Source organism: Astatotilapia calliptera, chromosome 1 (assembly GCF_964374335.1).
Source record: "Astatotilapia calliptera chromosome 1, fAstCal68.1, whole genome shotgun sequence".
NCBI classification, from domain to species: domain Eukaryota; kingdom Metazoa; phylum Chordata; class Actinopteri; order Cichliformes; family Cichlidae; genus Astatotilapia; species Astatotilapia calliptera.
Window position 1 is genome coordinate 31,132,316 of NC_137422.1, and position 27,830 is coordinate 31,160,145.

A 27,830-nucleotide genomic window follows, 5' to 3' on the forward strand; every position below is an offset into this window, starting at 1 on the left:
CATTTTTTTCCAATGCCTGATAAGCTGCGATTTGATTGGCTGTTTCCTCCGTTACACATATACGAGATGGGCCCCCGCGTGTGCATCCTGGATTGTGATTCAGTTCTTCTCTATCCTGCATAGCAACATTAATTGAACAGATTTCGTTCATTGGCGCTCTGGAAAACAGGCTCTTTACATTTCTTGTGTGGAGAAACCAAACGTCCAGCAGTAAGTAGAAACGCTCTGTGTTAATGTGACTGTATATACGGGAAATTAACTTAACCTTGCTACTCCACGTAAAAGCTCTGCTCAAATTGCGACTGGAGTTAGTGGCCTACTCTTAAGCTTTGTGGGTTTTTGTGGACCCCCCCCCCCCCCAAAAAAGAAAAGAAAAAGAAAACTGTGTTGAAAACCACCGAGGGCCTCTGCTCTAGTCCCCGAGTAGTTGGGGCTTCCTGTTTAGCTGCAGAGAGGGTTTATTGTCCTTGGAAGCAGTGTCAAAAATATGTGGTACAACTGGTGTGTGGGCTACGCATTCTTATACTATTGTTGATCCATCGGTCAGACACGGAGAAGAGCAGAGTTATAGCATACAAAGAGCCGAAGCAGAACGTTGAAAACAATGAAAAGTGTCGATTGCAGCCACCGTCTGCACTTTCAATACTGCAGTTTTTAATCTTTATTGTTTGTTTCGTGCTTCTTCCGTTCCCGGTGAACTCTGTCGTAGCTCCGTTCTCTTCATTCAGTGGCTCTGCTTCTCTATTTTGTCAAACAATCAACATTCGGTAGACTCTTACGTCATCCGCTTTCAGCACTTCGCTGTCAGTATCTTTTTATTAAATAATAAAATTAAAAAAAAAAATAAAAAACCTCCCAATTATGCAGTTACACGCCTTCTTTTTTAAAACGTGCAACCTACCTCAAGCTAATAAATTATCTGCACCAATGACAAAACGTGTACCAACTTCAAATATGTTATTATAAATATTATTACAAATTCAAAAATGTCAGTGATGAAACAGAAAGTTGCTTAATAAATCATGAAAGTGCAAGAGCATATATGGATGGCTTGTGATTGCATCACCCTCAAACTTTTCATTGACAAAGTAAAAAAATGTAGTTTGAAATTTTCATAGTCCGTTTCCACTGTGAACATCTTTTTCATGTCAGTAAATTCACTTTTTTTTCTTCATTTCAGATGAGGGTGATCTATTGCTGCACTGCTTTGCTGCTGCTCATTTCTATTCCCAGAGCCTGTGAAGGAGGTAACATCTTAGTGTTTCCTTCAGAAGGCAGCCACTGGGTAAATATGGATATTCTACTAAAGGCTTTGCACTCTAGAGGACACAGCATAACAATTCTGTGTTCCAGTAAAAGCTGGTACATCAAGGATATTTCCTCTAGTTATAATATTTTAACAGTTCCGGTGGAAAACCCTGTGACTCAGGAGATTATGTCAAAAATGGTGGCTAAGCGCATAGAATCTGAACAAGGTGCTCTTTCCTTGTCAGGTTTTATCCACATGGGTGTAGAGATGTTCAGCAAATTTGTTGACATTCACAGAACTATAGGTGAACTTGTAACAGCAATAGTAGATGACAAACTGTTGATGAGAAACTTAAATGAAAGCAAGTTTGACGTGATACTCGCTGACCCCTGCTGGTGTGGTGGAGTCATTCTGGCCAAATATCTCAACCTTCCTTTGGTTTATAATGTTCGCTGGATAATAATTTCAGAGGCTCATTTTTCCATAGCTCCATCACCATTATCTTACATTCCTGTGACTCGAACTGGGTATACTGACAAGATGACCTTTTCTCAGAGAGTTACAAACATGCTTTTACACATCATAACACAAACACAAAACAACCTGGTGGCTAAACTAGTATACCAGAAAATAACTGACAAATATCTTGGGCCTGGTTATGATTTTAATGAGTTAATGACTGATGCAGACATTTGGCTGATGAGAGTGGACTTTGTGTTTGAGTACCCACGGCCCACAATGCCTAATGTTGTTTATATCGGAGGGTTCCAGTGCAAACCTGCTAAACCTCTGCCTCAGCACTTGGAGGACTTTGTGCAGAGTTCTGGAGACCATGGCTTCATCCTCATGTCTTTGGGGACTTTTGTGACTGAACTTCCTTCTGACATAGCAAATGAGATCGCTGCAGCTTTTGCTAAACTGCCACAGAAAGTGATCTGGAAGTATAAAGGTGACAGACCAGCCAATCTGGGCAATAACACTTTACTGGTGGACTGGATGCCACAGAATGACCTTTTAGGACATCCAAAATCAAAACTGTTTGTGGCACATGGAGGAACAAACGGAGTCCAAGAAGCTATTTATCATGGAGTCCCAGTTGTGGGAATACCTGTGTTTTTTGATCAGTATGACAACCTGCTACGTCTGAAAGACAGAGGAGGAGCTAAGATACTTACATTAGCTACAGTGGACAAAGACAACAACTTCCTGAAGGCCATAGAGGAAGTCCTGAATGATCCCTCGTACAGGACGAACATGCAGAGACTTTCCAGGCTACACAGAGATAAGCCAGTAAAGCCACTGGATAACGCCCTCTTCTGGATAGAGTTTGTCATGAGGCACAAAGGAGCAGCTCACCTGAAAGCACAGTCCTACAGAATGCCCTGGTACTCCTACCACTCTGTAGATGTAGTTTTGTTCCTGACTGGAGCTATGCTGCTTGTGCTTTTAACCACTTTCTACCTTATTAGGTGTATATACACTGGGATGTGTAAACGTAAAGTGAAACGTGAGTGATGGAGGATTTCAGTAATGCAGCACTTTGACAAAAACCCCATTGTATTTCTATTGTATTTTATTGAGATTTTATTCAGAATTATATTTTCATAAAATATTTCTGAATGCATATTGTGATTTCATAATAATGAGCACAAATAAAACACTTGAAATGACTTTCCAACCACAAGATTTACTTTTTTGGTAATAAATACTTACTAAAAGGAAGCCAGTGCCCTCAGCTTTGCATGTGCCTGCATGTGAGTGGGATCACTGACTGCTGATGCGGATGGTGCATAAAAGTCAACAACACTCTGCTGACTATGTAACTGCAGGCTTCCAAACCTCCTCTGACATTAGTATGAGCACAAAACTGTAAGCTGGAATGGGTTTCATGGCTGAGAAGCTCATGTAAATATAATATGTAAGCAGCCTGGTATTTTTTCCATATAATATATAACACAAAAGGTGGAGCTGAGAAGGAGGTGGAGAGTAAAGTGAATTCCACCTATGCCAGCAACTCTAGGCAGAGTAAAGCAGTTTCAATAGTGTAAAGTGTGTACTCTGCATGAGATTTCACAATGAGATATTTCCTGGGTCATCAGCTACTATAATGGACTTGATATCAGCTATTTTCATTTTACCCAGTGACAGGTGTGATTCTAGGTTCAAGCTTTTAGGGGGCTCAGCTCACAATCATAATGTCATACATGCCTTGTAATTGATATTAAGGGAATATGCTGATTGAAAATTGAAAAGTCATATTTAAAATTGTATAACCATAATAATGTTACCTTCCAAAGCAACCTAATTAGTTGGATGGCCTATTGTAGTTTCTAAGAATAATTCTGAGTGAATAATCAGAGATTCCAATCTATTCCTGTCACGGTTTGCGGGGCAAGCCGTGTGGATTTGTAGTAAGGACCAAAAGGGCGGCAGTTCTGGTGCAGGTGAGTGTTTATTTATGATAGTGGGTCAATACAAACAGCAAGGGTGGCAAAACATGAAACTAGAAACCTAAACTGGGTAAACTAATAAGACAAACCAGAAACGAAGATGCAGGGAGGTCCGGGGAAATACATATGGAGATACGCAGGGAGACCGAGGGGAAACAACACAGACGAACCAGCAATTACTAAGACAGAAAATACAACTTAAATACACTCAGAGAACACAGGGAGATTACACATAGGTGGGAGACACAGCTGGGAGTGATTAACATGACGAGACCAGGAAGGCAAACTGAAAACACTCACATAAGACGCAGACCTTCACAATAAAACAGGAACACACGGGGGGGAACAGGGTAAACACCAATTAGAGGAGAACAGAACCAAAATCGCGAAGAGAAAACACAAAACGCTGGGTCAAAAGGACCCAGGATCATGACAATTCCATCAGTTTTAGTGTGGAGCCTTTAGTTATCAAACCCAAGGCAAAGGCTCAGTTGTGAAAGAAGTTAAATCAAAATTTGTGGCAAAGCAGACAAGAATAAAAACATGCACAACACTATTTCAGTCTCTTGATCACACAGTTCACCAACTCATCAAGCACTTCAAGTAGCATTATTCAGCACAAACACTGGAAAATCACCCTGCCATTCCGTAGACATATACACAGAGCAAACTGGTAATAGAGTTGTTTTCATATTAAAATTTTTGAATTCATAAAACACCCTCTCTTTATTATGCAAGAGGCATCACAGAGCATCATGTACACCAATGTTGAGAGTGGAGAAAAGATTCTGTCACATCAATATAGTGGCAGCCATCGTGTTCAAGCCATGTTTAGAGTGGTATGAATCCTGTAAAATGCTACAATTATTACCAATATTTTTTAAGTTTGCTACTGGAAAAGCATGCAAAGCACAGATGAAATACATGAAAAATTACTTTGTTAAAAATGCAGGGCTTTTTTTCAGCTAGCTTCATTATTTGTTCACTTGTTCTTTTGGTTCGTGTATAACCTCTCGGGCCTCTCTCTCTGTCTCCATCTTCCTCAGTCGACTTGAATTGTAATTGCTGGTGTTACGGATTCAAATATTGGGGATGGATACAAGAGGAAAAACCACAATAACAACACTGGTCCATCCGGGTTGAGTCAAACGAGGATTTTAATAATCACACGCGTGGGAGATGGACACCGTACGCAGACATCATCAGATCTCAAAATGGTCGAGCATTGATCAAACTCTTATAGCCTCTAGTGGCCCCCACCTAATCATAAAAGCCTAAACATTCACATTCTTTCTCTCACACGGCACCTAAGCTACGACCTTGGCGCTCTGTTTATCTGCTCCTGCTGAGATGGGGCAGAAAACTCCAGCATGTTCTGTTCTCTTCTAATCAGACAAATAAGGCGATGACTTTCTGCGAACAGTATTTCTTACAACTCAGCAGTATAATGCATCATAAAACAATATCATTCATTCACAATAAATCAGCAGTCTAATGTAATGCAAATCAGTTTAACAAAAGCAATAGTTATCACCTTCTTCTAATTCAGGAGCATAATGCAAACTAGAACTACATAATAATTCACAGTCTTTAATTAGGGGTCTAACATGGCATAAAATAATATTATAATCCCACACTGGAAAATATCAAAAATATAATCATATAATAATTATTATACGAGCAGGTCTGGGGTTTTAAAACTGTTCAGCACACTGCTAAATTATGCAAAATCATCATCAGTGAATGTGGGTAAAACAGAAGCTACAGCTTTATAATTTTTTGGTGAATTTGACTACATGTCACATATTAATGATAAAGGAACTGACCTCCCAGCCCATTCTTCATTCAGTGCTGCTAGTTTCAGTCATTGTGCAATGTACTGTTTATAAAAATGAGGAAACCTGCAGTCAGCTGAGACTGAAGATGTCACTTGGATGAGTGACGAAACGTTTCTCCCACTGAAAACGCTACGTCCAGATGAACAGAATCAACCTTTTGGGATTGACTACACGTCCACTCTTTGCTTCTGTTTGTTCTCTCTTTTTGCATTCTTGATCCTGCTTTCTCCCTTTCTCTCCTCCTCTTTCAATCTTTGTGGCATCACCCAAAAGTTAAATATTGCAGTAAATAAAAGGCATAAACTGATCCATAAACTTCATCCATCAGGCTGTCAGGAAGCTTAACTCCCTCCCGATTCTGCCCCCTCTCCCCTTCACAGTCTCACTGAACTCTGTCACACACACACACACACACACACACACACACACACACACACACACACACACACACACACACACACACACACACACACACACACACACACACTCTCTCTGACTCACTCACTGGCCTGCACCAGTTACCAGTCACTTTGTGGAGCATTGGACTGCCATTACCTCATAAGACTTTGTTGTTACACTATCTCTTACCGCATACTACTAAATCTCCATTTGCACTATTTGCCTATTTGCACTACTATGCCTCCTTACTTGAATATTGTATATTGCATAGCTTTTTTTTTTGTTATACGTAAAATTGTATTGTATTTATTTAAATTTTTACTTTTTAATTATTTTATTTGCATTTTTTAATCACTAGGGTTTGAGAGTAACGAAATTTCTATTCTCTGTATGTCCTGTACATGTGGCAGAATTGACAAATAAAGTTGACTTGACTTGACTTGATATCAGTCTTTAGCAATATTCAAACTGATTACAGCCTGCTGCTGGACATAGACAGGAACCATCATTTTGACTTACTGTCACCTGGATTTGGAGCTGTACTATAAACAAACACTGAAACCTAATTCCTAACCAGAATAGGAATAGAAAATTTTAAAAAACTAAAATAACAGCGCACATCAGCTAATAATTAACTAATAATCCCTAGTGATTTAAGTTACAACAACTAACACTTTTGATGTTATCTAGAGATAAATAAAAATAGGCATATACTTTATAAGATACAGCAATGTCCCTGCATTATTAGAAAAGTTTGAACTTTTGCTATAGTTCAGTAAAAGCCTGTTTCAAAACTGCATCACTGATTTGTCTCATGAGATTACCTCTTAATCTTCTGTCTGCCAGCACAACGAAAGTATAATTAGTCTACTGATGACAGACCACGCTGCTGAAACAGCAACATCATGACATAGGACAGAAAACCTGTTTTCATGCTGCCCTGTAATGTTGTTAACTTGAATGAGTTTGGGATTGTGTTTAAAAAAATGCTTAATGACAATGCATTGAGCCATAAAGCCTAGTAGACAAAGTACTCACATAAGCAGATGTAATTGTCAACATGCACTTCGATCTAGGTATAAAAGTCAATAAGTAACTTCATTATCACGAACAAATTACCTGTTGCTTCCGGAAACTCACAGATACTGGGCTTTAGTGCATCTTGCATCGGATGCATCGAGGTTTAGCTCCTCCGCTACGGACTACATAATTACATACAGCTCGGTTTGTCGCTACACAAAGCAGCCCTCTTAACACTGACCTTTCCAAGAGAAAGAATGATATGATCACAGTAAGTAAACCTGGGTTAATGTGTTACTGGCTTTATGTTGGCTGAGGAATGTTGCTGGAATTTACAAGTTAACTTTGCAGAAAATGGTGCTCAGAACGTGGATAGTCTGGGAATCACATTTAAACTTAATAACTAACAGGCTGCATTAATCAAAGTAATAATAATTATCAAGGACACGAACTGTTAGTGTGTTTTAGGGACTAGTCCTTTTAATAAGTGTTTTTAATGCGCTACTATTTGCATAATTTTAAAGCTCGGATACTCCTTTTGGCAAGGACATCCCCTTTCGAAATCGGAAAATTTACAACGGGGAAAAATGAAGAAGTAATTTTATCTATTTAATGATATAATGAAATTGCAGCCAAGTTAGAGGAAAAAAAACCCTATTTGAAAAATTATTGAAAATTATTTTGTGAAAAATACAGGGTTTTTTTTAGCCAACTTCACTATTTGCTCACTTGTTATTCCTGTTCTTGTACAACCCTCAGTCCTCTTTCTCTGTCTCCATCCTCCTCAGTCAACTTAAATTGCAGTTGCTGGAAAATATCAAAATTATAATCTTATAATAATTATTATAAGAGCTGGGGTTTTATAACTGATAACAGTATAGCACAAGTTATGTGAAATTACCATCAATGAAAGTAGGTAAAACAGAAGCTACAGTTTTATAATTTTTTGATGAATTTGACTACATGTCCACTCTTGTTTCTTTTTCTTCTCTCTCTTTGCTGTCTTCATCCTGCTTTCTCCCTTTCTCTCCCCCTCTATCCTCCTCTCTCAAGATTTAAATATTACAATGAATATAAGTTATAAACTGATCCATATCACATCATGGCATCGCAACAGGACAGAAAACCTGTTTTGATGCTGTCCTGTACTGTTGTTAACTTGAATAAGTTTGGGAATGTATTAAATAAAGGCTAAAGAGATAAAGACTCGTAGAGAAAGTTTTCACATAAGCAGACGTAAATGCTTAGCATGCACCTCGAACTCAGTCAATAAGAAACATCAGTATCACGAACAAATTACCCGTTGCGTTCGAGTACCTCAGAAATATTGTTTTTTACTACGTCTTGCGTTGAGGTTTAGGTCCTCCCGTACAGACTACATACACCTCGGTTTTACTGGTGTCAAGCCAGCCTCCAATTCCAGCATTGCAGTCAAGCTAGCCTCCACTTTGTTTTACATTCCCTGTGTATTCTGATGGCAAAAGATGTGAAAACCTGATTTCAAAATAAAAGCTCAATTAAAGCCATCTCCTTTTGGATTTCAAAGTAAAAGCCCTCTGAATGTTTATTTTTGAACTACTGTTTTAATTAATTCAGAATGGAAAACTCACGTTTCCACAGACTAGTTGCAGTCTATATTGACAGTATACAACCCCATAATGATATCATGTCAATATTAATCATTCTTGTTTTGCCTTTCAAAATAATGGCCCTTTCAAATTGACCATATATCAGTGTGCATTTTCCATGAATTCAGAAAGCTCTAAAATGGAAAATTGCTGTTTCCACAGAATAATTACTGTCTATATTGACAGTATTCCATCCCACAGTGATACCATGTTGATCTCAAGTCATTCTGATTTTGCCTTTCAAAATAATAGCCCTTTCAAATTGTCCATACGGGAAATAATCTTTCAATGAATTCTGATTTCTCTAAAAAGATAAATTCTTGTTTCCATATCATAATTTCACTCTAGATCAAGAGTATGCAACCCCACAATGATACCATGTCAATATCAAGTCAGTCTGGTTTTGTGTTTCAAATTAATAGCTCGTTGAAATTGCCCATTTAAGACCTACCTTTCAGTGATTTCAGAATGCTCTGAAAAGGAAAATTCCTGTTTCCACAAGATAATTCAACTTTAGATCAACAGTATACAACCCCACAGTGATACCATATCAAAATCAAGTCAGTCTGATTTTGCCTTCCAAAATAAAGGCCTTTTTAAATTGCCCATATACGACCTACTCTTTTAACGATTTGAAAATGCTCTAAAAAGAAAGATTTCTGTTTCCACAGGATAATTCCACTTTAGATCAACAGTATACAACTCCACGGTTATACCATATAAATTTTGAGTCAGGCTGATTTTGCCTTTCAAAGTAATAGCACTTTCAAATTGACCACATTTGACTTACTCTTACGATTTCGAAATGCTCTAAAATGGAAGATTCCTGTTTTCACAGGGCAATTACACTTTCGATCAAAATTGTCCAACCCCGCAGTGATACCATATCTATATAATATCATTCTGATTTTGCCTTCCAAAATAAAAGCCTTATCAAATTGCCGATTTCTGACTCACTTTTGTAATGATTTCAAAATGCTCTAAAAAGAAAAATTCTTGTTTCCACAGGATAATTTCACTCTGTATTGACAGTATACAACCCCACAAAAATGAAAATTGCTGTTTCCACAGGATAATTTCACTTTAGATCAACAGAATCCAACCATGCGTTGTTACTAGGGATGGGTATCGAAAACCGGTTCTTGTTGAGAACCGGTTCCCACTGTTTCAATTCCTTGGAATTGTTTGCCATTCCCTTATCGATTCCAGTCGCCCCGAATGACGTCACCACGTTGCGGAGCGTCATTTACCTGGCAGGAAACATGGCGCCTAAGCGGCTCAAACGCTCAAAAGTTTGATTATACTTTATGAGAACCGATGACAACAGGGCAACTTGCAAAGTAGATATTTCATTTAAGGGAGGAAACACTACGAATATGCAAAAGCATTTGCTCACAAAACACGCGATGACACGCGTTTTTAATTCCGCTCCGGACTCGTGACTCTCAACCCAGCAGCAGCGCTAACGTTTGTACGTCCTCTCCCGTTAATGCGGCAGGTAAATAATCAACTAACAGTGCATATTATGTTAGCGCAATCTGCCTTATTACAAGACCTGCCATTACTGTACATGTAGGTGACCATGATGAGAGAGACAGACAGAGTCTGGCTGGCGCTCGCTGGCAGTTCTCGCTGCAGTCTACCGGTAGCGTCTCCTTTCAGGCAGGATAGACTAATGTCACCGAGCAGTGTCTAAGTTTGTGGTCAAAGGCTTGCACCCATTTGCCACAGCAGATGCCCCCGATTTTTGGTAAGTGAATGTGTTTAATTGTAGGCAGGGACATTACTGGATATTCTTGTGTAATTGCCACAGAACAATTTATGTTATACTTTGTTATTGCTACAGAAGAATGTTGCAGCTTTAAGGCAGGGATGACTCCTGGAGTTGCTTTCTCACTGCATATGCTTTATTTCACAATCAGATCGATTCGATAACAAAAACATACAGCAGCTCCTCTCCTACTCCTAGCCCTTCGCTGCGGTGGAAAAAAGAACGACTTCAATCCCCTTCAAGGAACATACGTACAAAATAGTTTTCCTGATACACCAATGGGGCGTTCAATGCCATCTTGTAAATATGAGTACTCTGGCAGAGTAACAGTTCAAATGAAAAATACACCAGAACAAACAAGCAAACAAAAAAAGAAGTGTGGGGTACCTTTGAACCAATGAACAAAGTATAACAATTTATACTTTTTAACATAACCCGACCCCGTCAATATGTGATATGTCTCACAAGAATATTTATTTTATTATTTTACATTTACAATTTTTTTTCCTGGGGACCCTGTGACACCCCATTGAAGAGCCGTAGGCTGGATCTCTCAAGATCTCACTGTTGGGTTTGTAAGGCCATGTTACTCCTAAATTTCTATCTTGTTCAAAGAGAAGATATAAAACAAAGCTCTGAGCTAATCGACCTTAGTGTTCTCCTTTTTAAAAAAAAAAAAGAATCGATAAGAGAATCGATAAAGAATCGAATCGTTAAACAGAATCGAAAATGGAATCGGAATCGTTAAAATCTTATCAATACCCATCCCTAGTTGTTACCATGTCAATTTCAAGTCATTCTGATTTTGCTTTCCAAAATAAAGGCCTTTTTAAATGCCCATATACGACCTACTCGTTTAACGATTTCAAAATGGTCTAAAATGGAAAATTCCTATTTCCACAAGATAATTTCACTTTAGAATTATTCTGAACTGTTTTTTTTTTCTTTCTGTTATCCACATATATGTTTTGATGTGCAATGGTATTAGTTTGAATGACATCTCCAAGGCCCTTTAATTTATAATTTTCTTTTTTGTTTTTTTTCTTTTTACTTTGTTTGTCAAGCATTTACCACATTTAAAACACACAAAAAAAGACAATAGTTAACTTTAAAATTAGTACAGAGGTGGAGAATAAACTCAACCGTGGTGTCTTTTGTCTTATGTAGTCAGAGAGATTATTGAATGTTTGGGTGGATGTATTTTCCTCTGTGGTAGGTTAGGATGTGCGCCCGCTACCCCAGGCTCTGTGGGGCTTGGTGGTGGTGCTAATGTAGGCCCCTATCCAGATGGGCCTTTGTGGCTTCCTGTGGTGCCTACTGGGGTCTGCGGGGGACCTGACCCCATGAGGGAGTACTTTGCCTTCACTTCCCTCTCCTCCTCATCCCCACTCCATTACATCGCCACAGATGCAGGGCTTTGGGGTACAGTTGTTTCACTGAGGTGGGGGTGAGGCATTCCTCCTGTGTCCCCTTCTGACCACCTGTACCTCAATTTTATTCCACAACCTATACATCAACATCACTTGTGCTGGGCATGCTGAATGGCGTCCAAGGGATGGTCTGTGTATTCAACCTCTCCTAAGTTGCCGGTGCCCACATCTCAATTTTAAATACATGTAGTGGATAAGGTTTCTCGGCAGGGGCCATGCTGACACCAATATTTATTATTTACTGTTACTTATACTTATCTAGGTTGTGGCTGTGGTCTCCCTACTGTGTTATATTTTTTCTTGTTTTCTTTTCTGTTTTTTTTTCCAGTAGGTAATCCAATGGAATTTACTGTCTTGTCTCACCGTCCCTCATCCCCTCTGTATTTTCCTCTCTTTTGAACGTCTCTTGTCTAAGTCTTAATCTTTCTTATCAACCAATTATGTGTGTTCCTTTGATAATAACTGCAAATTTAAATTTGCATTTCGTCAGGTTAGTTCTTTTCACTTAAATTTTTTTTTTAAATATATTGTATTAAATTATGTCGTTAAAATGAAATTTATTAAAAATGTATGCTGTTCTCTACAGAACTTGTCTATACCAGTCAAAGGGGATTCAGATAACGGACAAAAGCCACCAGAGCAGGTTCCATAAATAAAATTCTATGTGTTTGCTATTAAATATGTTGATATACCACATTTTAGTCAATCTATTACTGTTGAAATTATCCCTAAACTGAATATTGTTACGGGTAATGTCATTTTCAACAGGAAGAACTATCAGCTGCCACTTCTCTGACACCGGACATCTCCGTCTCCTGAGCAGGTCAGTCTGTCTGTACTATCATAATTTCTCTTTAACATTTACATGTAATTACACTAAAGTTACACCCCTCAACTCATGTAATAGCAACCAGAAAAACTATCAGCTGCCGCTTTCCTGACACCGGACATCTCCTTGCAGGAGGACGGACAGCTGTCTCCTGAGCAGGTCAGTCATTAAAAATGCTTTCAAATAAGTTATGATTGGTGCTAGTATCATTGTTTAAATGACCACGTTATATTACATAAAAATATTTGTAAAAACACAATATACAATTAAATAAAGAATTTTATCAAATGTTGTAACATAGAATGTAATTTCTATTTAATGACAATTCTCGACATGAATTTTTGCTATATATTCCAAAATTAAAAACACTGGCTGTTAATATACTTAAAATACACGAGTATTTCAAGTATATTTACAGATATTACAGTAGTTATGTAACATGGAACAAAACTTTTTCTCACTAAATGAATTTTTTCTCTTTTGTAGCCTAACAGCAACTCATCTGATGATGGATTCATAAGAATCAGGGTTCCACTTGAACCAACTTTTTTTTTTCTTGAAAAGAAAAGAATGGGCTAATCTAAAAAATAAGAGATCCCAAAGAAGATACAAGGGACTACAGTAGACAAATCTGATTTCAGACAGACTACGGACAGTGTTTCCATATTGTTCCTTTGCTTTCAAAGGGCACAGAGTCCAGGCTTTGGACTCAGTAAGAAAGGACCCTTTCTTCAGGTGTCTGGGTTACTGCAGTTTCGAGGATTGTCCAGTGACTGTCAATGTCACTGTAGATAAAGAAGACGATCTAAAGGCGAAAGTAAATTTTCAAGATCTCGAGTGTGTGCACAACCACTATGAACTGAAAAGAAGACCAGTAAGAGCTCATAAGAGAGATAAAATTGCCATGAATTGGAAAAACAATTACCCAGAGCCATGTATCTGGAAAAAATGAGCAAAATGGATGATGATGTTGTGCAATCGGGGTGTAGAGATGAAGTTCCAACTCCTCAAGTGTTGAGAAACATAGCATTGGAAATCCGAAAGAAAAGTCGTCTTCATCATAATGAGATTATGAGTCTCCAGTTAATGGTGGCAAACAAGAAGAACAACCCAGAGGATGTATTGCAGAAAGTGATGTTACATCCAAAAGGTGTTTTTTTATGGTCTTCCAAGAGCATTGAAATTTTCCAGAGCCGCTGTCGGGAGGACTTAGTTTATTTGGATGCTACAGGAAGTATCATGAAAAAAAGAAAGTGTTTGCCTCCTTTCTGTATTTACGAACTTGTAGTAAGGAATCCATGGAAAACATGCTCTCCCCTACCAGTGGCTACATATTTAACATGTGACCATACCACTGCCTCGGTCACATATTTTCTGGAAGCATTTCTGACTGATGTTGCAAGGGCCTTTGGGCGCAAAGCCATGCATTCAGCTGTAATGCTTACGTGTGATGGATCTATGGTCCTAATGCAAGCTATCTGTTTAGCTTTAGCAAAAAAAAATCTGTCGGACACAATAAATCATAATTATAACATCACTTCGGGGAAAGGAAACAAGGAAGACTTCGAGGTTCCAATTCTTCACAAATGCCTTAGTTATGTTATGAAGAATGCCAAGGAGATCTGTAAAAAGTAGTAAGTGTAGTCGTTTTAATACAGTATTCACTTGTTTGTTTGTTTGTTTTTTATTGTGACATGTGACATGGCATTTCATTTTTCACATGGCATTTCATTTTTCAATTTGGGAAAACTGTTTATTACTGTTTTGGAAACACTTAAAGATAATTTCTTCTTAAACTGCAGTGCACCAAAGAACTACCATCTTGCAATGCACACTGTTGGAGTCTTCACTACTGCAACTTCCTTAAAAGACCTCAGTGACATGGTTCAAAGTGCTGCAGTTGCTTTTGGGAGTCCTTGTAGTGGTGAGAATGTCGAAAAACATTTTCACAACCTGCAGTTATGGATGCAGAAAGCCAATGTTGATGTTGATGGTAATGCTAGAAACTCAAAAGCTGATGAGGACCTAAAGGTAAACTGAAGTCAATTTTTATTAAAGCTAAAGGCTACACTTTTGTCTCTTATACTTCTTTTTAAATACTTTGGAATAGCATAATAATCACAAGTCACAAGTAATTTGAAATGTTTTATACAGGTTTGATTCAGGTGGCGCCAGCGGGATAGCCGCATGAGTGAAGATGGTGAATGTTTGGGTTTAGTGCGAACAACTGCATCCAATTTTTGCAGTTGGTATAATGTCCATCACTGGTCACCAATTATCTCAGTTCCCATTGTTCTTCTCCAAGATGTTATCCATATTGCAGAGCCATGAGCTTCTCCAAGATCTTATCCATACTGTGTTCAAAACACAGTCTGAGTACTCACAGCCCTGCCAATCGTCTATCAAGTCGGCCAGCCTTATGGGATTTTGAACAGCTGTAGCAGCTTCTTGTTCTTCGACAAGCCAGGTTCAAGCCAGCTCCAATCAGCCCGAACTCTGTTATCGTGGTTCCTAATACATAGGTAGATGTCGTTCAATGTCCTCCATCGAGTGTCGTCAGACACACAATGCAACCGACCATCGAGTATCCGGCAGCAAACGTCTCTACAGGACAATTGGATGAAATCCATATTTCTTTAGGCTTTAGAGGACAAGACTGAGAAACTCTTTGAGGGTTAGAGTTAGACGAGACTAGACAAACACACAGAAGCAGCAGGGAAGCCAAGGAAGGGAGAGGGGGAAAGATGCGTCCGCCTCCTCTGAGAGCCAAAATAGATGAAATGTATGTCTGCAATTTAAAATGTAATCAGAGGAAGCACTGCAGCGATTTGGCTCAGTTCCTATTTACTTTGTACCATTCCTTCACTAGTGTGAGTACCTGATATGTCTATACACCTTTCTCATCACATCACTGCACTGTGGGTCATATGCAGCAACGATTGTAAATAATGCGGACATTCTCATTTGAAGGATAATCCTATTCAATAAAAGTCACTGCTTTCTAATGTATCCCGCCATCTTTACTACATATGTAACAAAAGTAAACATAAGATGTGAACTTTTAAACATGACTTGAACTTGGACTGTTCACGGTGAATTGTGGAATTGCTGTTGATGCCAAATTTTAGGAAAAATGGTTTTAGGCAAGAATATCTTTAGGCATGAAGTTTTTCTTCAGCTGACTTGTTAAAACACAAACAACTACAGGGTGCTAAAATACACTCAGTGTTTAACAACCATTTTAATTCATCTAATCCTAGTTTGTTCACTATATAAACTAAATTTCTTTATAATCAAAGCACTTATAGAGTAGGTGGCATAGATTGTGGTCATGGCATTAAACCAATTCCACCACATTAAGGGTTCAACTGTTTTACAATTGCTGCATCGCTTTGCTGTATCAGAATACCAGTAAAAACAAGAAGCTACTGATTCTTCACCTCCATGGTAATAAACTCAATTTATGGATAGTGAATGTGGCTCCAAAGCTACCACAAGACTGACCACAAATATGTGGTGTCACTCTCAGGCTGCGTGGATCAATAAAGACAAGGCTTCAAACAGCCTCAATCAATGACTGTGTGATCAGCAAATTCATCATCTCTCAGAGCTTCTTCTGCACTGTCACCAGCATCCTGCTCAGATGAAAAACAAGCAGGAGAATCTTCTGGATTCTACATTCATCACTGATGATTTATTGGTAACCTGGGAATGTGCTCAGTCATAAATGATGTAGTAAAAAGTTGGTGTTTAGTATATGAGAAAAACCTGGAGCTCATTCATTATCAGTGTCAGTAGAAAAGATACTTACACCTAAATACTAGGGGTGCAACGATGCACAAAATTCACGGTTCGGTTCAATACTTTGGTGTCACGGTTCGATATTTTTTTGATACAAAAAAATGTTCATGCTTTTTTAATGTCATTTATTAAAATTATAAATAGATATTTTAACTCAAAAGTACAGTTTTTAAATTTAATGTTGCTGAAACATCAAAATAATACAAAAATAAATCTATCTGATCGAGGAATCACTCATCTTTGGAAAAGAGAGTTTATTACAGAGAAATGGCTCTTTCCAAAATAAAAGCTATACTACACGCTTCTTCTGGGCTATATTCTCAGCAGCATATTAAACATATCAGGTCCCCATAAGGAGAATCATGTGCTAACGGCTGTCTAAATGACTCGGGTAAAGTTTGTAGCATGCGTGCTTGTTGTTTTTGTCTGCTTCCACTTGTCTTTGCACTAGGATGATGTCAGCGTGAATGTGCAGTCATATTCGTTGTGTTCCCACTAGTGCTGTCAGCGTTAATCTGAAATGAGGTTAATGCCGCAACACGGCAAATCTCCGTTAACGAGCTACCGGCGGATCGCCCCATGCGTGGGGCTGGACGGTGTCAACACGTTAACGAGCTAACTGCACTAACGCACTAGTTCCCACCCATGTAATTGAGCATTGCGTGGCACATCCGACATACTGTTTTACTTTTGTCCATGACGCGCTTACCTTCAGGGTCATACTTCACATGAAGACTAAAATAGTTCCAAAGGCCAGATCTGAATGAGGGTGGGGGAGGTTCAATTTGCCATGTTGCAACGAGTTTAGCTTCTGTCTTGCTAGCTTGCGCTGCGCTCAGTGGATCTGCGCTCAACAGTGCAGCCTAGGCGGAGTAGTCGAACGCAGATCCACTGAGCTCTCAACACAGACAGCATCGTCAGAAGAAAAGTTGATAAAATAAATTTAAAATTTTGTATTGTTCGATACATATGCGTACCGAACCGAAAGCACTGTATCGAACGGTTCAATATCGATATGAGTATCGTTGCACCCCTACTAAATACTGTGTAAAAAATATTTCATGTTACTCAAATCAATGCTAGTTTCTGCTTGTTCAATGCAATGGGAAGTATCTCAAAACACTAGTGATGGGTCGTTCGCGAACGAAATGGCTCTTAGAGCCGGGTCTTTGAAGTGAACGACGTGAGCCTCACCCTCTCTCTCGCCCTTTTTTCCACTAAACTCCGCACGCGCGGCCTGTACTTTTCGCTGGGCAGAGGGGGGAGGGGCGTTAGTTACACTCGCAGTAGCACAGGAACAGAGCCGGAGAGAAAAAGAGCGAGGAACAACGACGTCACATTAGAAAGGTATAGTAATCATCCACTATTTTCAGTTGCAGATTATAAAGGATTCAGATATCATGCAGGCCCATATGACAGAGAATGTGCATCTTCTTTTTGTTTTAATATTTTAATTTAGATTTAATTGTGTTGTGGTTTGCAGTGTTTTGTGTTGTTTCACGTTAAATTTGTTTAAATAGTTAAAAGTTTAAAATGTAAATAGTTAAAAGTTTAAAATGTAAATAGTTGTTTTTTGTATTATATGATTTATTTATTACATTTTATGTGGAGTGAATAAATAAAGTATATTTATAGTGGCCCTTAGAGACAAAGCATGTACAAACTCCAAAACACGTACAAACTCCTAAGCATGTACAAACTCCAAAACGCGTAAAAACTCAGACGCACTTACAAACCCCGAAGCATGTACAAACTCCAAAACACGTAAAAACTCAGAAGCACGTACAAACTCCAAAACACGTAAAAACTCAGAAGCACGTACAAACTCAGAATCACGTACAAAAGACAACAGAAGTGCTCCAGGATGCTAGGGCGCAGTGTTGAGCTTTTGTTACCTAGTGGCTACACAAGCCAGGAAGTATCAACAACCGGATTTGGTGTGTGGTAGTAACAGGTAAATGAACTTGTTTTTTTAAATTATTTGAATAAATATGAGTGCTTGTCTATAAATACACAAACAATACACACATGCTTTCAATTGTGTAATTTAAGTGATCTGGGTAGCTCTGTTTTGGAAGTTCAGTTAACGCTAGAAATGTGTTTTGGAGTTTGTACGTGCTTTTTGGAGTTTGTATATGCTTTAGAGTTTGTATGTGTCATGATCCTGGGCCATGTTGGCCCAGCAGTCTTAGTATTCATGTCTTTTTGTATTTTGTTCCTTATTTGATTTCCCCTTGTGACTTTTATCCCCTGTGTGCCCCTCTATGTATCTGTGAGCCCTCGTCTCCCCTCATGTTTCATTCCATGTTTCCCCAGCCCACTATGCCCGTGCTCTCTCTCTCCTCCTGTCTGCACCTCTGTGTACTTCCTGTTTTACTTTGACAGTCTCTCGTCAGTATGCGTCATGTTGTGTTCACTCCTGCCCTGTCCCGTTACGATTATCTGTGTCAGCTGTGTTCCCCGTGTGCTCCCACTTCCCTTGTTAACCCTCTGTGTATTTATGTGCATGTCTCCCTCAGTTCAGTGTCGCGTCGTCAATGTCTCCTCCCCGAACCTGTGTGTCTTTCTGTGTTCCCTCGGTCTTCTGTTAGTATTCCCAGTTTAGTTCTGTTTCGTTTTTAAGGCCTGCAATAAAGCAGTGATTTTGAGTTCCGTTCCTGTCTCCGTGAGTTTTGCGTTTGGGTCCTCATCTGCCTCCACACAGCCAGTTCATGACAGTATGTGCTTTGTCTCTAGGGGCCATATATAAACATACATAAATAAAACCACTTTTTTTACATTAGTAATTCCTTTTCTGCATAATTTTATATTATTGTTAATGATAAATTAATTAAAGCAACAAAACAACCTGAAGAGCCGGTTCGGAGCCGAAAGAGCCAGCTCTTTTTAGTGAGCCGAGCCGGATCTCTAAACAGAGCAGGAAATCCCATCACTACTGCTTACTCCTAATGTGAGGAGTGATAAAAAACCTAATAAGACATTTCCAATTAAATTCCCGCCACTGTAGGGAATTTGTAGACGTTTGAAGTGAACCACATAACTGGTACCATGTTTCATCTGTAATTGATAGTTTTAGTTCCTGTTCCCATTTTGTCTTTACATATAAAGAGGTAAATCTTTGATTCTTCATCAAATTAGAGTATAATTTGGATGCTAGTTTAGTAGTTTTCTGCTGGTAGGCGTCGCACATTGTTTCAATTAGAGGGTTAATCATCTCAGCTTCAGCTATCTCTTTATTGTAATAATCTCGAAGTTGTAGATATCGAAAAAAAATCCTGGTTTTCCAATTCAAACATGTCCCTAAGCTCTTGAAAGCTCCTAACTTTGTCCTTTTTGGTAATTAAACAGAGAGCAGTTCGGCCCCTGTTGGTCCACTCTTTGAAAGCCTTGTCATATTGTCCTGGTTTAAAACTCTTGTCCAAGGCTATCCATCTCAACTTCCTCTGGCCATTTTGCAGTTTTAAATGTTTGACAGTAGAGTACTACATTTGTAATGAAAACTGGGATACGGGATCGAGTTTTGACTTAAACCCTTGTGCTCCCCTTCGGGGCAGCCCCAGACCCCGGGGGTCCCAAAGTACCCCACCCTCAGTAGAGACAGATGAATGAAAATGAAAAAAAAAAACAGAACGATCATTTGGGGTCGAAGAGTGCCCCAGAGCGATTCTAATGGGTTTGTCAGGGGATCGGGAAAGAAAACGTAGCACTTGGGGGCCACGCACAGAAGCTGCTGCGGCAGTGTGGGGGTCATTGATACCCCAGTACATAAAAATGAAGCATAATCACAATAATGCTAATAATAATAAGAAGATGAAGAAGAAGATGAAGAACAAGAAAAAGAAGAATACAACACACAGACGCTTCTGAGTTTTATTTTATTTTATTTGAAATTACACATATGATACAACTGAGGCAATCTGGAAGGCCATACCTTTTAGGGACATGCGCAATAGGGAGGGTGCATTTTTAAAATGCCCCCCTCCCCCCCTGGGGCTGTATTTTTGATTACAATATCAACAAACTGTCCGTGTTTCAGGTGCTCGGTGCTGTACAGCGCCTTCGGTGGTTGTGAATACATGATCAGGAGACGTTGAATGGAAGGAATGAAACGCGGCGTGAGGAGTCTTTTCCTGATGCTGTAATAATGTTCAGCGTAAAAGTCATCCTCCAAGTGTCACAGCGGGATGGAACGGACACACGCACAGGCTCTGAGTTGGGAAACACAAGAATCTTTATTACAGTGATCTGTGATCTATTTACAGAGGTGAGGGGGAAGCCGGGCTCCGGGGGTCCACACACAAAGGGAAAAGACGCTGAAAGTCCACACGCACTCCGTCCACTCCTCACGCTCCTCTCCACACTCCACAGAAAACACGATGACGTACTCCACTCCTCGCACACTCAATCACTCAGGAAACACAGGGGTTGGTCCAGGGAAGGCGGGTCGGCAACGGTCCAGCGACGAGAAACACAGAGCTGCCGTCTTATAAAGGAGCTGGAACACTCTCGTAATGAGCCACAGGTGCGTGATGGCGACCGGGTGTGTGGACCAAGGGCAGAAGCCCACAGGTGAGCTCCGCCCTGGCAGAGGGAGGAGGGAAAGAGAGGAAGGGAGAGAGCAGGAACAAAATGAAAAACATATGTAGCCATACTGAGCCGGCCGGGTAGGCACAGGGACCCTGACACCAAGACTCACAGACACTCGTGTTGTCTCTGGCTGGGGTGATTGGTCTTGCACCCGTTGCATGCTTCGGTGCGGTACTCGTTGATCACTAGGTTGAGTAGGTGATACACCTACGCAGTTTTCACGGTATCGACGAGTAAAGAAGACGCCCAACCGTCAAGCTCGGCGTCTTTAACTGAGAATATCCAAGGGCTCCACCAAGCCCCATGAGAACATAAGATGTAAAGTACGCTCCTGTGCCAAATAATCCCAGGGAAGCGAGGCGGAAGAATTCACCCCGCTCCTTCAATTCGATCCTCTCCTCTTCTTCCCTTTTTCTTTGTTCTTCCTCCTTTCTCCTCTTCAGCCTTTCTCCTTCGAGCTTCTTCTGGGCCGCCTTATACATCTCGTTGGTGTAGTGGTTTCCTCCATTGAAATCCACCATTTCATCCAAAAGACAGCCCCAGAGTGTCGATCACAGCGATATTTCTACCGCCTTCGCCCTCTGCCTCTTTTCTGAGACAGCCGTCGGTGACAGACTCAGGCGAAACGTCTTCTTTGAAAGCGTTCGCATCCCCCAGGATGGTGTTTCCGGATGCACTCTTTCCCGATCCTGTTTTACCGACCAGAAGGAGTCTCAGTTCTTCACGGGTCGCAGAGCCTGCGGGGTTGGGGAAATGATAGTAACATTTGAATTATTCTAGAAAAAAAAAAAAACATAAAACACTACGTTACACTAGGCTATTCTTTTGTTATCTTTGTATTGATGTTGACAGCAAGCAGTTTGTCCACATAAAGCGAGTACCACAAGCAGCACACAACCCTGGGATTGCACTTTACCTTTGTATCGATGTTGACAGCGAGCAGTTTGCCCACATAACGCCAGTAGCACAAGCAGCACACATCCCTGGATCTGGCCTTTGGTCGCCAACATTTTCAGTAAGCTAAGAAAAGAAGAAAGAAAAAAGAGGTGAAATTAAGGCACATTCAAGGAAAGTATTTCAGATCAGATTAGCAAGTTAAACCACACTGAAAATACACGTTGAATAAACCATGGCCCCAAACTGGTCGGTTGTCCCATGTGTTTCCCCCGTAGCTGCTCCAGACGCACACACAATGAGCCCTGGTTTCGCGACACAGGCGTAGCAACAACCTCCTTCTACTCCTCACTGCCTCCTGTATGTGTGTGTGTGTGTGTGTGTAGGAGGTACTGGGCTCCTCACAGACGGTGGTGTTCGCGAAACCCACTAGGGGTGGGTTTTGATAATCGATTTATCGATTAAAATCGATTCTGGCTTGGATAACGTGATATCGATTCATTAAAATCCTGAATCGATTTTTTAATTTAATATAATATAATATGTTTTGGGCATATAATATAATATGCCCGAAACGCCAGAATCTCAGGTTAAACCTCACAAAATTTCAAGAACCACCAAACAGCTAAAACAGTAAATGAGAGCAGGTACACAGATTCTGCACAAAGATGTACAATTTGTACGTCAATTTTGTACTTTTTTTTTACATTAGTAATTCCTTTTGTGCATAATTTTATATTATTGTTAATAATAAATTAATTAAAGCAACAAAACAACCTGAAGAGCCGGTTCGGAGCCGAAAGAGCTGGGTCTTTTTAGTGAGCCGAGCCGAAAGAGCCGGTTCTCTAAAAAGAGCCGAAAATCCCATCACTACTACATAGGCTATATATCGACATATGAAAGTCTTATATATTATAAACCAATAAATTTAGAATGGTTGCAAATTTAGAAACGATCAAACCTCATTAAGGTCGCATAACATTTACATGACATTACACAGAAACAAATATAAAGCTAAGAATTAAGAATCATTCAAACAAAATTACAAAATGAATACAGAATGACTTATCCATTAAGAAATGCAGCTTCAATATAAACCTTTAAATGTATAACAAAAAGAATCTGCATAACTAATGCTTAATAGCATGTAAAGTATAAAAACATCTTTCCAGATTATGCAGATTATTTTTCATAAAACACACCAACACTACATCTGAAGACAACAAGGATTAACGCCTACAGACTGTGCTGACAAAACACTGGAATTTAATTCCTTATTCAGTGAAAATGAAAGTGTACAATTTCAGTTAATTCATAAATGACGCACTAACTTTGATCCAGAGTACATAAACACACCTTTGCTTTCCAAGTATCCCCGTCACCTTTGAACACAGATAGATAGGGTTATTACTTCCTGCCTTCCAGGCTTCAACGTGCATCCTGGATTGTGATTCAGTTCTTCTCTATCCTGCATAGCAACATTAATTGAACAGATTTCGTTCATTGGCGCTCTGGAAAACAGGCTCTTTACATTTCTTGTGTGGAGAAACCAAACGTCCAGCAGTAAGTAGAAACGCTCTGTGTTAATGTGACTGTATATACGGGAAATTAACTTAACCTTGCTACTCCACGTAAAAGCTCTGCTCAAATTGCGATTTGAGTTAGTGGCCTACTCTTAAGCTTTGTGAGTTTTTGTGGAGAACACCGAGGCTCTCTGCTCTAGTCCCCGGGTCGTTGGGGCTTCCTGTTTAGCTGCAGAGTTGTTTACAGCGCTGTCGGCCGCTGTTTTTCCCCCTTTTATTTACTTCCGTGTGTGTGAGTGTGTGGTTATAAGTAGTTTTAAACCTTGTGATCCACAAAACAGCATAACAGTAAAAGGAGAACTGACTGCCTTACAGTCAGTGCAGGAGCAGCGGATTTGCAGTTTGGACGCATAGGTGTTAACGTCTTCTGCCCTGATAGCAGCTGGGGAAGGACTATCCTCCGCCTGTGAGCGCCTTGGCACGGGTGAGGTGCCCACGGCAGTACCGCTGCTTATTGAGAGTAAGAGCGATACGCGTTTTCACGTCAAAAAGTCGTCATAAATAAGTCTCCAATAATACCAGGAAAAGTCGCCAGATTTGTCGCTAGTCGCTTTTTAGAAAAAAGTCGCTAAGGGGGTCTAAAAACTCCCAAAATATAGAGACAAAGTCGCTAAGTTGTTAACACTGCGCAGGCTTGCTGCTGCTAAAATTAAACAGAGCTCCCTGAAAGGCACAGCCAATCACATTGGCCATATTTGTCACGTGACGTAGGACTCCAGTAGCGAGCGTAATTTAACTTTTTCTGCACCGCTGGGTGAATGAGACGTTGACAGATCGTTTTTTCTTTCTACCGGTTTTCTTTTTATTTACTCGAAGAGATCAAATTATTGGTGGGGACAATTCAATCATCACTGGATATTGGTGGGGACATGTCCCTTCCGTCCATGCCAAATCTACGCCCTTGCTTTGAATACACAGGGAAAAGAAAACAAACTGGAGGCTGGCTTGGCTGCAAGTCTCGAATTGGAGGCTGGCTTGACACAAGTCGGTTTTGCGCTATACAAATCAGCCCTCTTAACACTGTGACCTTTCCAGGTGAAGAGAAAGAGTAGAAAACCTGGGTGAATGTGGCTGGCTTTATGTCGGTTGAGGAATGTTGCTGAAATGTACAAGTTAACTTTGCGGAAAATGGTGCTCAGAACGCGGATAGTCTGGGAATCACATTTAAACTTAATAACTAACAGACCGCATTAATTAAAATAATGATAATTACGAAACACCGTAAATGTTAGTCTGTTTTAACGACTGGTCATCCTCAATAAATATTTTTAATGCGATGCATTTTTGTCAAGCACACTGACTTTCGAAGTTTACAATGGTGAAAAATGAGGAAGTAATATTGTCTCTTTAACGATGGAATGAAATTGCAACTGAATTAGAGAAGAAAAAAACCCGAAGACGCTATTTGAAATCAAAACAGTGCATTTCCACTGCTAAAAAAATGAAAGAAACATATTACAATATATTAATTTCGTGACAGAAGTCATGCCGGTAACTTTTTTGTTTGTTTGTGTTTTTTCAGATGAGGGTGTTCTGCTGCTGTACTGCTTTCCTGCTGCTCATCCTTATTCCCACAGCCTGTGAAGGAGGCAACATTTTAGTCTTTCCCTCTGAAGGCAGCCACTGGGTAAACATGAACATTCTACTAAAAGCTTTACACTCCAGAGGACACAACATCACTGTTTTACGTCCCAGCAACAGCTGGTACATAAAAGATGACTCATCCTATAATACCATTACAGTTCTAGTGGAGAATCTCTTGGATCAGAAGTTCATCACAAGACTTGTGTCTGACTCCATACAATTTGAACGAGGGGCCCTCCCCTTGACGAGTTTTCTTCAAATGAGTGGAGGGATGATCAGCTTAATTCTTGATGTTCATAAAGCTGTAGCTAATTTTGTATCTGCAATACTAGATGACAATGACTTGATAAGAAAACTAAAAGATAGCAAGTTTGACCTGTTGCTTGCTGACCCCTGCTGGGGTGGTGGAGTCATTGTGGCCAAATATTTGAACCTTCCTTTGGTTTATAATGTTCGCTGGGTATTAGGTACAGAGGCTCATTTTTCCATAGCTCCGTCACCATTATCTTACATTCCTGTGACTGGAACTGGCAATACTGTCGAGATGACCTTTTTTCAGAGAGTTAAAAACATGCTTTTACACATCATAACTCAAACACAGAACAGCCTGGCGTTTAAACTAGTATACCAGAAAACAGCTGACAAATATCTTGGGCCTGGTCATGATTTTAATGAGTTAATGACTGATGCAGACATTTGGCTGATGAGAGTGGACTTTGTGTTTGAGTACCCACGGCCCACAATGCCTAATGTTGTTTATATCGGAGGGTTCCAGTGCAAACCTGCTAAACCTCTGCCTCAGCACTTGGAGGACTTTGTGCAGAGTTCTGGAGACCATGGCTTCATCCTCATGTCTCTGGGAACATTTGTGACTGAACTTCCTTCTGACATGGCAAATGAGATCGCTGCAGCTTTTGCTAAACTACCACAGAAAGTCATCTGGAAGTATAAAGGTGACAGACCAGCCAATCTGGGTAATAACACTTTACTGGTGGACTGGATGCCACAGAATGACCTTTTGGGACATCCAAAAATAAAACTGTTTGTGGCACATGGAGGAACAAATGGAGTCCAAGAAGCTATTTATCATGGAGTCCCAGTTGTGGGCATACCTGTGTTTTTTGATCAGTATGACAACCTGCTACGTCTGAAAGAGAGGGGGGGCGCTAAGATACTTACATTAACTACAGTGGACAAAGACAACAACTTCCTGAAGGCCATAGAGGAAGTCCTGAGTGATCCCTCGTACAGGACGAACATGCAGAGACTTTCCAGGCTACACAGAGATAAGCCAGTAAAGCCACTGGATAACGCCCTCTTCTGGATAGAGTTTGTCATGAGGCACAAAGGAGCAGCTCACCTGAAAGCACAGTCCTACAGAATGCCCTGGTATTCCTACCACTCTGTAGATGTAGTTTTGTTCCTGGCTGGAACTATGCTGCTTGTGCTTTTAGCAGTTTTTTTCTTTATTAAATGTTTATACGCTGCAGTGTGTAAATATAAAGTGAAACGTGAGTGATAACGTGAGGTATTTTAGTGGGGTCGTGGGCTGATCTTGACTTCCTGGTTTGCCTGAACTAATGCCATGTTCAGCTTTTTTGTAATTGATCATTAGCCATAATTATGATATAAAATGCAGCTGCATCTTTCTTTTTTGCGTCTTCTGCAATTTATTCTAACCTCAGCTCAACAGTATTGCAATAACAAGTTGTATTTGTCAGTTTCGGAAAGGCTCATTTTCTCTCATCACTCAATGAGTAAAGACAAGAAGGATTAATCCATACTGTAAGGCACCATTTTGTCTTAAGCTGAATAAAGGCAGAACAAAAACTGATATTAGTGCAATTTAAATTCCATTTCATATGCATTCATGAGTTAAACCAAAAAAATCCCCCAAACAAAGTTCCACATATCATAGGGATCACTGTAAATAAACTGCTCACCTCTGGGAATTTAAAATATCTCCTGAGTTTGGTTACCTACTGCTTTCTTTGATGCTTGAGCAAAACTACTTTAAACCCTCTTAAAGGATAACATGGAGAGATTTACAAGGCTACAAGATAAGAATACAAGAAAGCCACTGGATAGCTCAGTCTTCTGGATATAGTTTTACCTGAAAGCAGAGTCCTAACATACCCTGGTGTTCTTACCACTTTGTAGATATAGTTTTGTTTCTAGTTGGAATCATGCTGCTTGTGCTTTTAACTGTTGTTTATCTTGTAATGTGATGAAACACTGCATTATGTACAAATAAAAAGAAATATGAGTAATCAGAAAGTAAGGATTTTCTTAACTTTTTCAATTTTATATCATCATTTCATTTTCTTATGATATTTCAGCAAATTTAATAATAAATAAAACACTTAAAATTATTCATGGCTAAACCACAAAATTGAGCTTTTTTTTAATGCAAACTCACCAGTGCACTCACCTGCCATCGTCTGTTACTGCTGTTTGGCTTACTGAATCTAATCCATTGTACAGATAGAAATGTGTTTCGTTATAGGAAGGACCCAAAGGTTTATTTTTTGTGTAATAAATACATTTAAGTCAGATTCACTGTAGTCAAAAGAACATTTCACACTGCAGTAATTAATGTGAAGTGTTGTGGTTCTGTTGTGCTCTGACCTACCTGCCCCTCCATGTAGAAACATGGAAAGCCTGAGGCAGGGAGATGGAACAGGTATCAACAACAGATGTGACCCTGATCAAGTTAGAAGGCATGGAAAGAAACAGCTGGGAAGGTGGTGGGCTGTAAAGTGGTCAG

The 27,830-nt window shown here is 39.8% G+C and overlaps 1 protein-coding gene and 2 pseudogenes across 10 annotated transcripts; 2 read left to right on the forward strand and 1 right to left on the reverse strand.

Moving 5' to 3' along the window:
- The first annotated feature begins 41 nt into the window (after window positions 1-41).
- LOC113025368 (UDP-glucuronosyltransferase 2C1 pseudogene) lies at window positions 42-15,623 on the forward strand (annotated as a pseudogene). 5 transcript variants are annotated; one of them, XR_013907428.1, is made up of 6 exons: window positions 88-210; window positions 1,181-1,285; window positions 12,372-12,428; window positions 12,554-12,608; window positions 12,693-12,773; window positions 13,101-15,623. The product of XR_013907428.1 is annotated as a UDP-glucuronosyltransferase 2C1 pseudogene, transcript variant X3 (transcript). The 5 variants fall into 5 exon arrangements; XR_013907422.1 differs by lacking the exons at window positions 88-210; window positions 1,181-1,285 and adding exons at window positions 9,746-10,082; window positions 10,161-10,334; XR_013907434.1 differs by lacking the exons at window positions 88-210; window positions 1,181-1,285 and adding an exon at window positions 9,753-10,082 and having other exon boundaries at window positions 10,161-12,428; window positions 13,101-14,645; window positions 14,769-15,623.
- A 4,653-nt stretch (window positions 15,624-20,276) lies between these two features.
- On the reverse strand, window positions 20,277-23,932 carry LOC113025389 (GTPase IMAP family member 2-like). Of its 2 annotated transcripts, none has more exons than XR_003272788.2 (4): window positions 23,253-23,392; window positions 21,919-22,022; window positions 21,112-21,739; window positions 20,277-20,996 (listed from the first exon to the last, which is right to left on the reverse strand). XR_003272788.2 is itself a non-coding variant. In XM_080299950.1 (4 exons), exons 2-4 carry the CDS (start codon window positions 23,333-23,335, stop codon window positions 21,525-21,527), a joined length of 402 nt encoding a protein of 133 aa, XP_080156076.1. In that variant the 5' UTR covers window positions 23,336-23,364; window positions 23,793-23,932; the 3' UTR covers window positions 20,277-21,524. The 2 variants fall into 2 exon arrangements, 1 of the variants encoding a protein (XP_080156076.1); XM_080299950.1 differs by adding an exon at window positions 23,793-23,932 and having other exon boundaries at window positions 20,277-21,739; window positions 23,253-23,364.
- Window positions 23,319-27,340, forward strand: LOC113025371 (UDP-glucuronosyltransferase 2C1 pseudogene; annotated as a pseudogene). 3 transcript variants are annotated; one of them, XR_013907501.1, is made up of 2 exons: window positions 23,319-23,459; window positions 25,002-27,340. The product of XR_013907501.1 is annotated as a UDP-glucuronosyltransferase 2C1 pseudogene, transcript variant X1 (transcript). The 3 variants fall into 3 exon arrangements; XR_013907523.1 differs by lacking the exon at window positions 23,319-23,459 and adding an exon at window positions 23,774-23,903; XR_013907512.1 differs by lacking the exon at window positions 23,319-23,459 and adding an exon at window positions 23,800-23,939.
- The last annotated feature ends 490 nt before the right edge of the window (window positions 27,341-27,830 follow it).

Excerpts from the sequence above, each read along its gene's own strand:
- LOC113025389 (XM_080299950.1), bottom strand. The coding sequence starts at position 23,335 with ATGCACGTTGAAGCCTGGAAGGCAGGAAGTAATAACCCTATCTATCTG. Across the intron at positions 22,023-23,252 it reads GGGATACTTGGAAAGCAAAG|CTTACTGAAAATGTTGGCGA; the intron begins GTGTGTTTATGT and ends TTCTTTTCTTAG. Across the intron at positions 21,740-21,918 it reads CTGTCAACATCGATACAAAG|GCTCTGCGACCCGTGAAGAA; the intron begins GTAAAGTGCAAT and ends CCAACCCCGCAG.